Source organism: Thamnophis sirtalis, unplaced genomic scaffold (assembly GCF_051295495.1).
Source record: "Thamnophis sirtalis isolate CommonGarterSnake01/CBP01778 unplaced genomic scaffold, rThaSir2_p1.2 scaffold_13, whole genome shotgun sequence".
Classification (NCBI taxonomy): Eukaryota; Metazoa; Chordata; class Lepidosauria; order Squamata; family Natricidae; genus Thamnophis; species Thamnophis sirtalis.
The window spans coordinates 40,607,718-40,623,410 of NW_028261393.1; the positions used below are offsets into that span (position 1 = coordinate 40,607,718).

The 15,693-nt window shown below is 43.6% G+C and overlaps 1 protein-coding gene across 2 annotated transcripts in view; it reads left to right on the forward strand.

Moving 5' to 3' along the window:
- Positions 1 to 15,693, forward strand: part of COL4A6 (collagen type IV alpha 6 chain) — a 212,571-nt gene that overhangs the window by 156,968 nt on the left and 39,910 nt on the right. The window contains exons 20-26 of one of the 2 annotated variants that reach the window (XM_087727220.1): positions 144 to 248; positions 2,546 to 2,703; positions 6,176 to 6,355; positions 8,328 to 8,511; positions 9,746 to 9,799; positions 12,923 to 12,994; positions 15,210 to 15,317. In XM_087727220.1, coding sequence (XP_087583346.1) covers positions 144 to 248; positions 2,546 to 2,703; positions 6,176 to 6,355; positions 8,328 to 8,511; positions 9,746 to 9,799; positions 12,923 to 12,994; positions 15,210 to 15,317 — 861 coding nt within the window. The remainder of the gene's footprint in view (positions 1 to 143; positions 249 to 2,545; positions 2,704 to 6,175; positions 6,356 to 8,327; positions 8,512 to 9,745; positions 9,800 to 12,922; positions 12,995 to 15,209; positions 15,318 to 15,693) is intronic. The other variant, XM_087727221.1, reaches the window with a different exon arrangement.

Here is a 15,693-nt window from a genome sequence, read left to right on the forward strand (position 1 = left end):
ACTTCTATTCTGCACTGATTTTTGTGTATGAAAATTGGTCTGCTTTTTCTCGGCGGTAAGGAAAAATCATCTTCCTGCTTGTTATGACTACCCAGCTTTTTAGATCCTTGTGGATTTTAAAATCTTTTTCCCCCAAAATGCAGAAACGATAGTCACACCAGGTGCAATTTTTAGTGGAGAACCTGGGGAGCCAGGTATCCCTGGACCAAGGGGACCACCAGGAATCTTTGGCTTAAGAGGCTATAAAGGTGAGTAGAATTGTCCTTGTCTCAACATTCCCCCCATGTTCCCAAGTACTCAATCATGGTCTTTTCGAAAGAAAGCAGCTATAAGATGTACCGCAACATTTTATTTTATTTTTTATTTTATTTATTTCATCAAGCATGTATTAGATAACAGATATAAGTATAAACATGATTTTGAATACATGAAATGGATACAAATAAAATGGAACATTAGGATAGGGACGTTGGTGCGCTTATGCACGCCCCTTACAGACCTCTTAGGAAGGGATGTATCAGTAGAAAAATAAAATATGTCAATACTGCTAATAATATATAGTTAAATAAGATGATAATTGTGGATAACCAATTAAGTAAATTGCTCATATTAAAATTGAATTTGAGGATATATGCCACCTACGGAAATTAGAATAATAGATGGAAAATGAAATGATAAACTTGGTATATTTTCTGAAAGGGCAAAAAATGATACTATTTATGTGTTAAGGGGAAATTAAGTTTAAGAAAATATATGGGCTGAAATTAGAAATGATAATGTGATGTAAAACAAATTAGGTACATGAGAGAACGTAAAAGGGGGAAACCTGGGCAACACTTAAAAAGAATTTAAAATTTGTATTAAAATTCTAATACAAATTATAATTTTAAAAAATCTATTTTAAAAAAAGGAATGGGCTGAGGTTGACAGTAGACAGTCTAAGGTTAAAGTTTTTGGGGTTTGGGGAAGAAACCACAGAGTCAGCTAGAGCATTCCAGGCGTTGACCACTTTGTTGCTGAAGTCATATTTTCTGCAATCGAGTTTGCAGCGGTTTACCTTAAATTTGTATCTATTGTGTGCTCGTGTGTTGTTGCGGTTGAAGCTGAAGTAGTCATTAACAGGTAGGACATTGTAGCAGATAATTTTATGTACTACACTCAGGTCAGACCAAAGGTGGTGTAGTTCTAAGTTGTCTAAGCTCAAAATTTCAAGCCTGGTGGCATAAAGGATTCTGTTGTGAGCAGTGGAGTGTATTAATGTCTGATATGCAGGGTGGGTTCCAGACAGATGAGCTGTATTCGAGAATTGGTCTAGCAAAGGTTTTGTATGCTCTGGTTAGCAGTACAATATTACCAGAGAAGAAGCTATGCAAGATTAGGTTAACAACTCTTAATGGCTTTTTTGGCAATGTTATTACAGTGGGCTCTGGCACTTAGATCATTAGAGATAGGCACTCCAAGATCCTTGACAGAGTCAAGAGTCCACTTGTGTGACATTTGTTTTTACTTTTTGTCCGGAGTAATGGCAGAATTTTCACATTGCTTTGGAGGATCCATGCCCACATGGCCCAAAGAAAACCTTCCACTTGGGAAAAACATGGACTTCATCTAGTCATCTATGCAGCTTACATCAGTGGACTAGATGCAAGACACATACATCTTTCCACTCCTAATCTAAGACTTTAATCACTCCCAGAATTTGGAGGAAGGAGCCAGGCTAATTAACTGACCACCAATTTCTATGAGCTGGAGGAACAAACGCGAGGAGACATGCTTTCAGCGTCTCCCATAAACCAGAGACGGACTGAGTTATAATCAAGGCAAGATTTGACACTGAGTCAAGAATCTGTTATGAGGACATGGCCATTAACTTGCTTTTGGGGAATTATTTTGCTTAGAGTGAACTGAGTACAGGGAGTAAAGTTGTCCTTAAGTTGCATTAATGTCTGGTGACCTCATGGACACATTTCGGTAGAGTTTCATTTTCCAGAGACCTTCCAGCCAAAAAACAAGCAGTCCAGAGAGAGAGATGGGGAGGGGGAGAGGGATGGATGGAGGGAGAGTGGGGGAGAAAGAGAGAGGGAGAGGGAGAGAGAGAACTAAGGTACTAGGTTTGTACGTACAAACACTTATAGGTAGTTTTTTTTCCAGTTGCTGGGTGGATGTTGCCTACTCGATTTCCTGCACCATGGCGGGGGGGGGGGCATTTTCATCCTCCCCAGCCTTCAGAAGTTTTCCCTGAGTCTCTGGGAAAGCGAAAACTGCCCCCTCTGGGCTCCGGAGGCCCCCTGAAGGCCGGAAACAGTCCCATTTTTGGATTTCCAGAAGGCCCATTGTTTGCCCTCCCAGATGCTCCACATGGCTCCTGTACTTAGCCAGCATGATGAATGGGCTGTGTGGAAAATCCTGGGAGGAGCATGGTGAGGTGGGTGGAGCCATCCAGCCAGTCCTTGCAACAACCAGTTCACTGAAACAGATGTAAAATTAGCCGGTCTGAACCGTCTGAATCCCACCTCTGTCTGAAGTGAATAATTGTTTTTCCCAGGGGACGGTGGTGACTGTGCCTGTGATGGAGGAATCACAAGAATTGGCTTGCCAGGAGAGTCAGGCAGCCCTGGTCAACCTGGCAGACAAGGTGATATTGGGCCGAAAGGAGCCTTGGGGGATCCGGGAGATGGTATACTAGGTGCCCCTGGACCACCAGTAAGTAAACAATGGATTTCTTTTGTTTGATAGGGAACAATGTCAGAAGAAATTACAAAGGTTAGATAAGCTTAATTAAGAAAACTTTTTGTTTGGTGGGGAAAATGAAATGCATCATAGAAAGCTGTTTATGGTGGGTGGTAATACCCAGGAGATGTTCATCTGTCTCCAAAGGGGATCAGGCCAGGGTAATATTTTGCTGGGAGACTAATAGACTACTCTTCATCCCCAACTATCTTCAAGAAAGCCCCACTATATGTTCCTGAAATAAAGAACTATACTGAGGGGTGAAGTTAAAAGATTGGTCTAGAACAGGGGTCGGCAACCTGCAGCTCTGGAGCCGCATGTGGCTGTTTAATCCCTCTGCTATGGCTCCCTGTTCCTGGTTGGCATCACAATTTTGAGAGGAGCTTCCAGTTTGGTGGGGGAAGGGCACAGGGCATGCCAGGAGGTGATTCTATGCAAGAAGTGGGTTTTTTGGTCGGCTCCACAATTGAGAGGGCTTTCGGTTAGGACAGGTAGGGGGAAAAAGAACTGTGCTAGGGGGAGACTCTATGGTGGTGGAACTGGACTTCTGGTGAGCTCCAGAATTGAATGGGGGGGCTTCTGGTTAGGACCTTTGTGGCTCTTTGAGTGTATAAAGTTGCCAAGCCCTGGTGTAGAATCTCTATGTAGCAACAAGCAAAGTTAGTTGAGAAGGTTCCTACGCATAGGCATGAGTAGTAATAAATCAATTTAACTGGACCTTTATGTGTGGAACTGATCTCTCATGCCTGATATATGGACAGAATTTGCTGTAGTTCACAATTTTATTATCTGATTCATATTGAATGCCAAAAGCAATAAAAATAAAAACACCGCATGTCCAGGGCCAACCTGGTTCAAACAATAACCCCCCAAGCCTCCCCAGGTGCACCAGACTAGGAACATGACCAGATAAGCGAGTTCTACCTTATTCTAAAACCAAATTAACAGAATCTTCCAAATCTGAAAGTACAAATCTCCCACCATCTTTTTTACAGCCTGAGATATTAGTGAGGTTCCTTTCTGAGGCTCTTTCTCTGTCCTCTATGCAGCTGCAGGCTGTGCCCTCTCTTATCTGATCCTTCCCTAGACAGCAGGGTGGATTTGATTTAAATCAAGTCAATTTAAATCATCATTTTTAAAGAGCAACTGTTATCTCTGTCCCGCAGCAGCTTCTCCTCTGACTGGCTGTTGACTTACCGACAGCCCAGAGATGGGTTCCTATCAGTTCGGATCGGTTCGGCCGAGTAGCTTGTAACTCGGCTGGACACGTGCCTGAACCAGTTCTATCCTCGTGGCCGCCATCTTGAATTCATGTTCTACGCATGTGCAGAACAATCTCCATTGGAAATATATATATATATTCCCTTTTTTAACATTGTGCGCATGCTCAGACCTTTTTAGGTGCAAACGCGCAAAACTTTTTGCTTGCTGAATTGCCAAGAATGCCAGCAGGAATTCATCCCTGCAACAGCCCCATTCACTTTAGTTGGACAGCTGGTGATGCGGCAGTGACACAACAAGGTGAGGGAGGTGGCAGGCAGCAGGTGAGTGGATGCCCCTAATAGGCGCTGTTATGATGGATCTGAAATGACAGGTGCTCTTTAATCTTATACTTATAAGCTGCTTAGAATGTTACACTGTCATTTTTACTGCTTGCCCTTCCTCCTCCCACTTAGAGCCTGGTGGTACAGATGCATTTCTCTTCAAACAACCGTACAGTTTGTAGTGTACATAGATTTGCAAAACAAGGGGATAAAGGAATATTCCTGTTTTTGTGTGTGTGTGAGATTCATCTCATTGTTACTGTGAAATTGTGGGAATGCATCAATGCAGTGCATGTTATCTCAGCTTGTAGAGCTTGGATTCATTGAATGAGTTTAACAAAAATGTAAATATTGCACAACATACAGCCTCATGCTACCTAACTAAACTCCATTTCATGCTGAATAAACTTAATTATTAATGTATATTAAATAGAAAACTATGTTTAGATAGATTTTTATTCCAAAGGCATTTTATTAAAATAAGTTTGATTTAAAAATTTTTTAAAAATCCAATTTAAATAAAAAAAATCAGATTTAAAACAAAAAATCTTGCTTTTTTATTTTTTTAAAAAAAGATTTTTATCCATCCTGCTAGGCAGTGTCTTTTAGCCTCACTTCCCACCCCCACCCCATCTCCCAAGATCATTCTACATACAGTAGTGGCCAGAATTGGGGAAACGTTTTGGGGAAAGTGTATGTTCGAGGCTTGATGGCTAACACCACCCCTTATTTTTGGAGTAGTACCATAAAATTATATATGAATGGAAAGATGATTTAATCAAGAATGTAATGCAACAAACTTTGTTCAATTATCTGTATTCTATGAAAAGGTATAGCCAAATATAGCCAGCACTAAAACCCAGTTCATAGAAGCAATCATTCAATCTTGGTTTCACATTACAACAGCTGCAGAAGTAAAAGACTTGGTTCATTCCATGGGAAGACATTGTAAGGCGTAATTCATTACTTGTCACGGTGATGATTTTTGTATATCTCATTTTTTTCTTTTTCTTTTTCCTTATAAAGTTTTTTAATACATACCCAACATGTATATTATTACATACCCATTATTGAATTATTGAATCTTTACATCGATTCATCTTACCCTCAACTCCCAAAAACAATTATTTGCTCTTCTGCTCTCCATACACCATATTTGTATCTTATCCATCACTTTCTTCTCCCTCTCTCCTCCCCCTCCCTACCTCCTTTCTTCCCTCTGTCATCCTTCCCTTTGCTACTTCCCCTTCCTCTCTCTTTCTTCTCTCTCCCCTTTCCACTCCTCATTTATCTCCTCTCTTCCCCCCCCCCGCTGCCCTCTCTCCTATCCCTCTCTCTCCTCTATTTCCCACTCTTCATCTCATTTACGTGATATATTTCAGCTTCTGAGTAAGCTCAGTTTTATGTTGATGGCATTTATAATTTCTTTTAATATACATATTTAATTTTAACATGTATTCTCCTCCTTTTTTAAAAAAATAGAACAAAAAAAGTATACATATATAGTCATTGTACTTTTAAAACCCTCCCCCCACCACACGAGCCTAATTTTGGCCAAGATGTAGACCTGGTTACAATTCTCATTTTTTTTCTATGGCGATAATTTTTGTATATCTCATTTTTTCTATGTGTTTCACTTTCCTTCTTTATAACTGCTATTCTAATAGTAAATCATTCATAAAAGTTATTGCATTACATTCTTGATTAAATTATCCATTGATATATAATTTTAGGATACTACTCCAAAACACCTGATGTTATTAGCCATCAAACCTCAACAATACTGTACACTTTTCCCAAAAGGTTTCCACAATTTTGGCCTCTACTGTACCAATTCACTCCCGTGGTTAATGAGTAGTGCATCATCCGTTTTTGCTGAACTCTCTCTGCTTGTCTTCCAGGGCTTCCTAGGTCAACCTGGTCTCCCAGGCTTTAAAGGACAAAAAGGTGAACCATCTTCAGCCTCAGGCAGAGGGCCACGAGGGGATCAAGGGAATATTGGACTCAGGGGTCCTTCTGGGCAGCCTGGAACTCCTGGTAGGGATGGCGTGAGAGGTGTCCCTGGTCAACGTGGTCTTCAGGTATGTTTGTCCATCTTGGAGCCCCTTACAATAAAACATACACTTGTGTCTCCCCTAATTGGCATCCAGAGATGCTGAACTCTATCACTTCAAATTCCTAGCCAGGACAGTCATCCTGGCTATGGATTATGAGGCCAGGCTACTTTCGTTTGATGATATGGGTCACTGTCTACAACTTGTCAGGTCCTTGACAAAAGAAGACCTCAGCTTTTGTAAACTCTCTTCTGCCTAGATTAAAAGGCTGACATTTAGATTAGATGTAGTGGTATTCCTACTGTGTTTTCCCGAAAATAAGAGAGGGTCTTATTTTCTTTCGACCTCCGAAATAAGCACTTGGGCTTATTTTCAGGGAGGTCTTATTATTTTTGAGGTGCAGGAGGCGGAGAACTCATGGCTGCTGCTGTGTTGCAATATTTTGGGGGGAGGGCTTATTTTAAGGGGAGGGCCTTTTTTAACGCATGCACTCAAAAGCCTCATTGGGCTTATTATCTGGGGAGGTCTTCTTTTCAGGGAAACAGAGTAGGAGAAGATATAATGACGAACCATCTCATTCCAAAATCTTATCTTACAAGAGTTTTTCATCTACTTATAATTGATTCCCCTACCGCACACACCTATCAGACTGCTTCTTACACATCATAAGGTAAAGGTAAAGGTTCCCCTCGCACATATGTGCTAGTTGTTCCTGACTCTCAGTGTCAAAGCTGAAGAGCCAGCACTGTCCAAAGACGTCTCTGTGGTCATGTGGCCAGCAGAACTAAATGCCAAAGGCGCACGGAATGCTGTTCCTTCCCACCAAAGGTGGTCCCTATTTTTGTACTTGCATTTTTTACATGCCTTCGAACTGCTAGGTTGGGAGAAGCAGGGACAAATAACGGGAGCTCACTTCATTATGTGCCGCTGGGGATTCAACCACCGAACTGCCAAACTTTCTGATCGACAAGCTCAGTGTCTTTGTCACTGAGCTACCATGTCCCTTGACCTACCATACCAGGAAGCAAATAGATAGAATTCTTTATTGGCCAAGTGTGATTGGACACACAAGGAATTACATGTATATATGGTAAAGATAACTGCAGCATCAGGGATCTGCCATATTTCTGGAGGGCTTGGAGACCGCCTTACTTCTTTCTCCAGTTCAGACCCAACTCCAAGCCGGAGGTGCAGATTCAGCTTCCTTAGAGGTGGGCTTTATCAACCCTCAGAGCCTTTAGTTAGTTAGTTTTTTTTATCGTCATTGCACCTTGTGCAACGAAATTAAATGCGATCTTCCATGTACAATGGTAGTTCAGGTTGTGGTTGTTAAGGAATCCTGGGCAGTCATTAAGCACATCGTCAGGTGGTGGCTGGTTTCCTCATTGACTTGACTTATTAGAAGCTGGCAGTGAAGATCACAAGTGGGGATGATGTGACTGTGGGAAGCTGTGACCATTGTAACTGTGTGCCAGTTGCCAAGTGCCCCAATTCATGATCCTGTGACTATGGGGACACTGCGACAGCCACAACTTCCAAGGACCGGCCGTAAGTCTTCTTGTTGAACCCTGTTGTAACTCCGAATGGTTGCTGAATACGAAGTCACTAAGTGAGGACTACCTGTAGAGTCAAAAGCCCTTCCCTATCTTTCATGGTTGACAAAGCATCATGATACCCCTGACGACAACAATTGGACCCACCCCTTGGTGGGCTCCCTAGTGCCCTGGGGTCTCTGGCCTGCTGGCAAAACCATCTCTTCATGTTTTTGAAGGAATGTCGGGAGGGGGACAACCTTATTAGTTCTGCAAGGATGATGTTCCACATATATCTTCAATTCCTCTCAGCTTAAAAAGAACGCCTGCACGACATCCCCTCTTTCTCTTCCTGTCCCTCCATTTGCTTCCAAACCAAGAGTCATTTCTCTTGATGACTTTGCTCATCATCGTTCTTGATATGGGGATTTCTCCCTTGGTTGTTTTTTGTATCTCTGTCCATTTAGGGTGATGATGGATTTGGCTTCCCAGGGGATAAAGGTTTCCCTGGATTACCTGGCCAAAAAGGGAAGTATGGTGAAGTTGGCCTACCTGGCATTGGTTTTCCGGGGCCAAGTGGACCTTTTGGATCTACAGGTGATCCAGGGATCAGTGGCATTCCAGGACAACCTGGACCTCCAGGGCCACCAGGTAAGTTATATGGGGATTAATCTAATTTTGGATTGATCGCTACAGCCAGGATAGGGGAATCATTCAGATTGTTAGATATGGACTTGGAGATCCAAGTTCAGATCCCCACCAGAACCTGATGCCTTTGGGTCCCTCATTCTCTGCCCAGTCTATTTCACAGGATTATTGGTGGAGGTATACTAAGGGAAGACATCCCATCCCCAAGTAAGCCACTCGAGCTGCCTGTAAAGATCTAATTGCATTTAGATCTTCTAAATGCATGGAGCTTGAGGTGATTTTGCAGACATCAAGAATGATCTTAGAGCCTTGATGGCGAACCTATGGCACGTGTGTTAGAGGTGACACACAGAGCCCTCTCTGTGGGCACGTGCACCATCCCCAGCTGCTCTTCTAGTTTCCAGCATGCACACTGTCCAGCTGGCCTTTGCGTGCACCAGAGCGCTGGAAGCCCGAAGACCAGCTGGACAGTGCGCATGTGCATGCTGGCCACCTGTTCTTTGGGTTTCCAGCATTGTGGCATATGCGAAGACCAGCTGGCTGGTATGCATGTGCGCACCAGAAAACTGGTCTTTGGGTTTCTGGTGCTCTAGCGTGCGCATGTGCACACACTTTCCAGTTTGGGCATGTGGCGCCGAAAAGGTTCACCATCACTGTCTTAGAGAACAAACTAATTGGATGATGAGGAGGAGGAGGAGGAGGAGGAGGAGGAGGAAGAGGAGGAGGAGGACATAAACATTGCCCTGTGGATTGAGTCTTCACATTCTGCTTGGGATCCACCTTGCCTTCACCCAGAAGACAAAGACCAATGCCATGCTTATTTTTTGTCTTTCATCCAAGGTTCCCGCAATAATTGTATCAAAGGCCGCATGGCTTTTCTTTTACTCTGGGTTTAATTTAATTTAATTTTGTACCTCTATATATGGATTGGGTCTTTCATCAAGGGAGATGCTTCATCCTGCAAATGTTACTGATAAGCCTGCTAAAGGCTTATATGTCGCCCCGCCCGTTGTCCGCCTTGTCTCTCAATGTGATGCAGATTTGTCTTCTAATGGCTTTAGAACTTCTAGCTCTTATGACGACTATCTGGGTGGATTAACCCTGCATATCGTACCTGTGAATCTCCGCAGCTTGGGATGCGAACCAGCCCAGCTCTCGTGGGTTATCCTTTCTTTCTCTGCTCCCTCTTTCCCGTCTGCTTTGTTTTAACTTGTGCTCCTTTGCTTAACTGGTATAGGTGATTGCTGCTGCGGTGAGGAGGTTGGTAATGGAGACTTAGACGCTCAGGGAGGTGAGAGCAAGGGTCTGGGAGCTCAAAAGGAACAGGTGCATCCTCTTCCTTTCTGTTATGACACAAGGTGCTCTCCCACACACATACACACCCAGAAGCATGTCATTCAACAATGTGGAGGGGGAGATCCTTCCTGATGGACAAAGTCAAAATCACAAAGCCATGGTGGCACAGTGGTTAGAGTGCAGTACTGCAGGCTACTTCTACCGGCTGCCTGCAATTTGGTAGATCGGATTTCACCAGGCTCAAGGTTGACTCAGCCTTCCATCCTTCCGAGGTGGGTAAAATGAGGACCCAGATTATTGGGGGCCATAGGCTGACTCTGTAAACCACTTAGAGAGTGCTATAAAAGCACTGTGAAGCGATATATAAATCTTAAGCACTATTGCTATTGCTAAGTCATCTGTGGCAAGGGGCACCATCCATGTATGGAGAGCTTGCTTACCAGTGCTTTTCTCCTCCCCCTGCCCCATTTCAAAGTTGGGCACTGCCATGCTCGCCATCTGCTTCCTTCTGGCTGTGTGTTCTTGTACCTTGCTTATTGCATGAAGCTGGTCAATGGCTTTAGAAGATGTGAGTGCTTGGCCCCCGAACAATTGACACTGTGGCAGCCAAGAGGACCCACCCCATCTACACTGCCCTATTCCATAGGTTGAGATGTTTATCACTCAGCAAAGGGTTGAATTGACGTTCACCTGTGCACTCACTGGATCATTTGAGTGGGGGGATGTTCTGGCAGTTGCACTTTCACGGGAGCTGAATAAGGCAAGGAGGGGACGGGAGGGTAATTTGAGGGAGGGAAAACCTTAGGAAGCCCCACTGCTGCTTTCCTCTCGATTTTATATCAGTAAATAAAGTGTTTTGCAAATCCTAAGTCAGGTGGACAAATCAGGAGCCACATGGGGACTACAAAGCTCTTTCCTTTTGCCATGCTTTGTATGAAAAGTTGTACCGTTCCATTCTACTTCTGTTTTAGGACCATGAAAATGAAATCATCCATAGAAATTGAAAGCAAAGATATTTAGAACATTTGTGGGTCATGGTGATCAGGTAGAAGCAACCGGAACTACTCATGAATAGTCTAAAGCAGAAGCTGTTTTGTTACCCCGCTAAATTACAAGTATTTGCCCGGACTGATTGCATTTCCTTAGGAATGGCCAGATGAGGCTTCAGGGATTCTGGGGGAAGTTAAGTGGGCTGCTTGCTGCCATGGGAATACTCTAAGCTCAGCTCCTTCTTAACGCCTCCCTCCAGCTCTGCTGGAGATTCCACCACAAGATACAGGGACATCTCGTAGTCATGACCGGTCCTTAGTCCTTTGCTCCTTTGCATTAGATGCTCCTTGCCTCAGTCTGTTCTGACCAAGGCTTCCCAAGAGCATGAAGCAAACTCCTTGTCCCGACAAAAAACCCTTTTATTAATTTGTTGTGAATTCCTCTCATTCACATCCAGCAAAGTCTTTCAAGGGAGGATTTACAGTCACAGACCTTATCTGGCTTGGAGAGCTGACAGGCCGATATCTGCAAAACCTGGCAGGGAGTCTCGGAGAGTCCCGAACCAATTAAGTGAACTAATTATCTCCTGCAGACTCCACTCCCTTTTGCTCCTCTTTGGTTTCCTCTGGGAGGGGCCATTCATTATCCCCCTGTGGCCTTACTGCCAAGTCGACCCCTGTTCCTTAGCTGTTCCCTTCGTCTGATAACTCTGTGCATGTGCACACTGGGAACAGGCTCCAGCTGTTCATCTGCCTCACTGATATCTGATTCCAAAGGCAGTTGATAACCGTCAGACAGCCCTGGCCCCCTCTCTGCCTCCAACTTAGAGCCCTCCTCCGAGCCTTCCCCAGACTCCAGGATTGGCCCATGTTCCTCCGCAACCTCCTCACTGTCCAAATCTGCACTGGTGAGCCACAACAATGTCTTTCCTAGCCAGTCTCTATGTTAGCTAATGATGCTTTGCCACTGTTAGTTTAATCACTCTCTGTCAGTCTAGCTGCTTACTCAGAAATGTCCTCATAGCTACTATGAATATTCAGGATGAGCCAACCAGAAGCTGTCACTGCTCCGCTGCTAAAATAGCATGGTTGGATTTTATTCCATGCAGTGGCCAGCCAGATGCCCCTGGAATACCCACAAGCAGGATGGACACGTCTTCCTCCAATCTTCTACTGCAATTCTTATTTGAAGGCATGCCTGTCCCCGACCTAGAAGTAAGCTGGAGTCTTCAAGACACCTCATTGTCCTCTACCATCAATCAATCCTTCTTGGAAGTCAGTTTTTTGGTACGGTGTCCAAAGGGAGTACCAGAATCTGCCTCCAACTATGATTTCAAAATCAGGACAATCCTATAGTGGAAGGTTGGACTCTCCTAGCCAGAGGTGGGTTCTGATCGGTTCGGACTGGCTCGGCCAAACCAGTAGTAACTTGGTCGCTGGAACCCGCAGCAATCCAGGCCTGCCATGCCCCTGAACCGGTTGTCTTGGTGGCACCATAGGCACTGCCATCTTGTTTTTGCCTTTTACTGCGTCGTGTCCCTGAGCGAATCGGCAGTAGTGGCACCTACTGCTTCCAGCAATCTAGTCATCCCATTCTGGATTTGTTGTAATTTTCAGGTCATCTCCAAAACTGCACTACATTGCATTCACCAGCTGCGATCAGCCATCCATCAGGCTTTTCCCACCCCCTCTCTCTAGCAGGATAAACATTTTGCTAGCTGCAAAATTGTCCTAAATCCAGATGTGAAAATCTTAGGACCCTATAATAGGTTTGCCACTATGGGGGCAAAAGAGAAGCAAAAAAATTTGGGAACTGGAGGTTGATGGCATTCTGCCTAGGGAAATGCAGGCTGTATTGCAAATAATCACAAAGCAAATCAGCTCTGTTTCTTGTTAGCGGCCCAGAATCACAGGGGTGCAACAGTCATCCACCACCTATACCAAAAATTCCACAGGCAATTGTCCCTAATTTGACAGAACAGGATTTGAACACTTTATTTTCTGGTAGATCTTGAGATGTTGGCATTGCCCCTGTTTCTAACGGAATGTGGAAAAAGTTCTTGCAAGTTTTGCTTACCCCCCCCCCCCAAAAAAAAAGAACAAAGTTTTAACATATTTTCTGTCTTTAGGTGAAGCTTTGCCCTGCATAATCCCTGGAATCACTGGTCCACCTGGACTTCCGGGACCTTCAGGGTTTCCAGGTAGGTGGTTTTGGGCTTTAACCCCACCTTCTTCTGGCAGTCAGAAGACATGGTGAAAACTCTTCCATTTCACAACATATAGACAGACTTAATCAAAGCTTCAATTGGGAAAATGTGACCGTCCTAAACCAAGCCAAGTCCAAGAATGCCAGGGAATTGCTAGAAGCCTGTCTCTCTGACAAATCAGCCATCAACAGACACATAGACATCAACAACATCTATAGACTATGCAACAGGGTGGCTCAGTAGCTAAGATACTGAGCTTGTTGATCAGAAAGGTCGGCAGTTCAGCAGTTCGAATCCCTAGCACCGCATAAGGGAGTGAGCTCCCATTACTTGTCCCAACCTAGCAGTTCGAAAGCATGTAAAAATGCATGTAGAAAAATAGGGACCACCTTTTGTGGGAAGGTAACAGTGTTCTGTGCATCTTCGGCATTTAGTCATGCCAGCCACATGACCATGGAGACGTCTTCGGATAGTGCTGGCTCTTCGGCTTTGAAACGGAGATGAGCACCACCCCCTAGAATTGGGAATGACTAGCACATATGTGCGAGGGGAACCTTTACCTTATGATATGTAAGAAGCAATCTGAAAGTTGTGTATGTGGGGTGCGGGAATCAATTATAGGTGAATGAAAAACTCTTGCAAGATAAGATTTGGGAAGGAGGGGGTTCTTCTCCTACCCTGTTTCCCCAAAAATAAGTCCTGCCTGCATAATAAACCCAATGAGGCTTTTGAGTGCCTGTGCTAAAATAAGCCCTCCCCTGAAAATAAGCCCTCCCTGAAAATATTGCAACACAGCAGCCATGATGTACCACACTATGCAAAAGAGATAATCTACACAACAAAAAGACCCAAGCATCTCTCCATCAGCAATCAGCACCCAGATCAGCATAGATTAGCTCCAAGGTGAACCTCAGATCTACAATACCCCAATCAAGAAACTGCCAAAGAAGCCAGCAGCAAACAGTCAAACCAAAGAACCTCTAAGACCGCCCCCCACCAACACTGACAGGCACGCCACTGGAATATATACTTACAGCAAATTGCACTCCTTACTAGCACTGATGAAGTTTCCTAGTTGAGTAATGAAAATTCTGCAAGAAAACAACCAAGCTAAATGGACTTTAGCTGTTGGAGTGCTTCAATGCAAAATGTGTTTAGGGGAGTTGTGTGGTGGTTACAGTTTTTCTAGGAAGCTAAGAAGGACCCAACAGTGGCAATTAAGGAGAAAGAACAAGCTGAATATTATATGATATGGGAATTATTTTGTCAACGGTTAGAGAATAAAAATGGAAGTTGGAAATAAAAGGAGATTAAAGAAGAGTAGAACATATGTTAAGATAGAGATATAAAGAATATAATAATTGTTAGTATTATGATGATGATGAGAATTATTATGCTTGGTGTTATTATTTTATTTTTTATTAGAAGATACATTAAGAAGGAAAAATGGGTTCCACCACAAAACCGCGGTGGACAAAAGCGCGCTCGACGAAAGCGCGTACGTGACGTCATCACAGCGCGACGAAAACATCGCGCTGTGAGCGGTAAATTTAAAATTAAAGCGAAAACCTTACCCTAACCCCCCCAAACCTAATCCTAAACCTTAACCTAACCCTAAACCTAACCCTAAACCTAACCCTTAACCTAACGCTAAACCTAATGCTAACCCTTAACCTCACGCTAAACCTAACCCTAACGCTTAACCTAAACCTAAACCTAAACCTAACCCTTACATTTATGTGAATTGGCTTGCTTTAATTTTATTTTAATTTTAATTTAATTTATTTTTTAATTTTTTTCGTCGCACTGCTGATGACGTCAAGTACGCGCTTTCGTCGAGCGCACTTTTGTCGACCGCGGTTTTGACGGGTCACGGAAAAATGAACAGGTTCATTATGTTCAACTGTTTAATATACTATAATTCCAAGATTAGAGAATTAATACCAACATAGTAAATAATGTTGTAAATTTTGATGGTTATTTGTACCCAGACAACACACTATTTAGGGAAAGATGGAATCTTTATATTTAAAAAATAAATAAAAACTTTTTAATTTAAAAAAAATCCCAGCTAAATGGACTTTATTCGTTGGAGTGCTTCAATGCAAAATGCGTTTAGGGGAGTCACGGGGTTGTTATAGTTTTTCTAGGAAGCTAAGAAAGAGACATCTTTGTTTCTTACCCAACTGATTTTCTCCTCTCTTTCCAGGTTCCAAGGGTAGCAAAGGATATCCTGGTTTTCCAGGGCAGCCAGGTTTCAATGGCTTAAAAGGAGAACCGGGCATACCTGGGGTGGCTCAATTCCCAGGAATGCCAGGTAAGGACCAGAAAAGAGGCAAAAATCCAGAAGTCATTGGCCACACACTTCGTCATATTGCCAAAACTCTTCGATGGATATACTCATGAAATCACCAGGAATCAATTGAAATAACTGAATTTTTTAAAAATTAACTACAGATGGTCCTCAATTTACAACATTTCATTTAGTACCATTCAGGGGTGGGATTGAAAATTTTTAGCAACCAGTTCTCTGCCTGGTTGCTGGGTGGGCATGGCCATGGTGGGCATGGCCTACTTGGCCTCCTGCACAATGGCAGTGGGGGTGTGTGTTTTTGCCCTCCCCAGGTTCCAGAGCAGGGGTGGGTTGCTGCTGGCATTACTGCCGGTTCGGCGCACAAAGAATTTTGCAGACT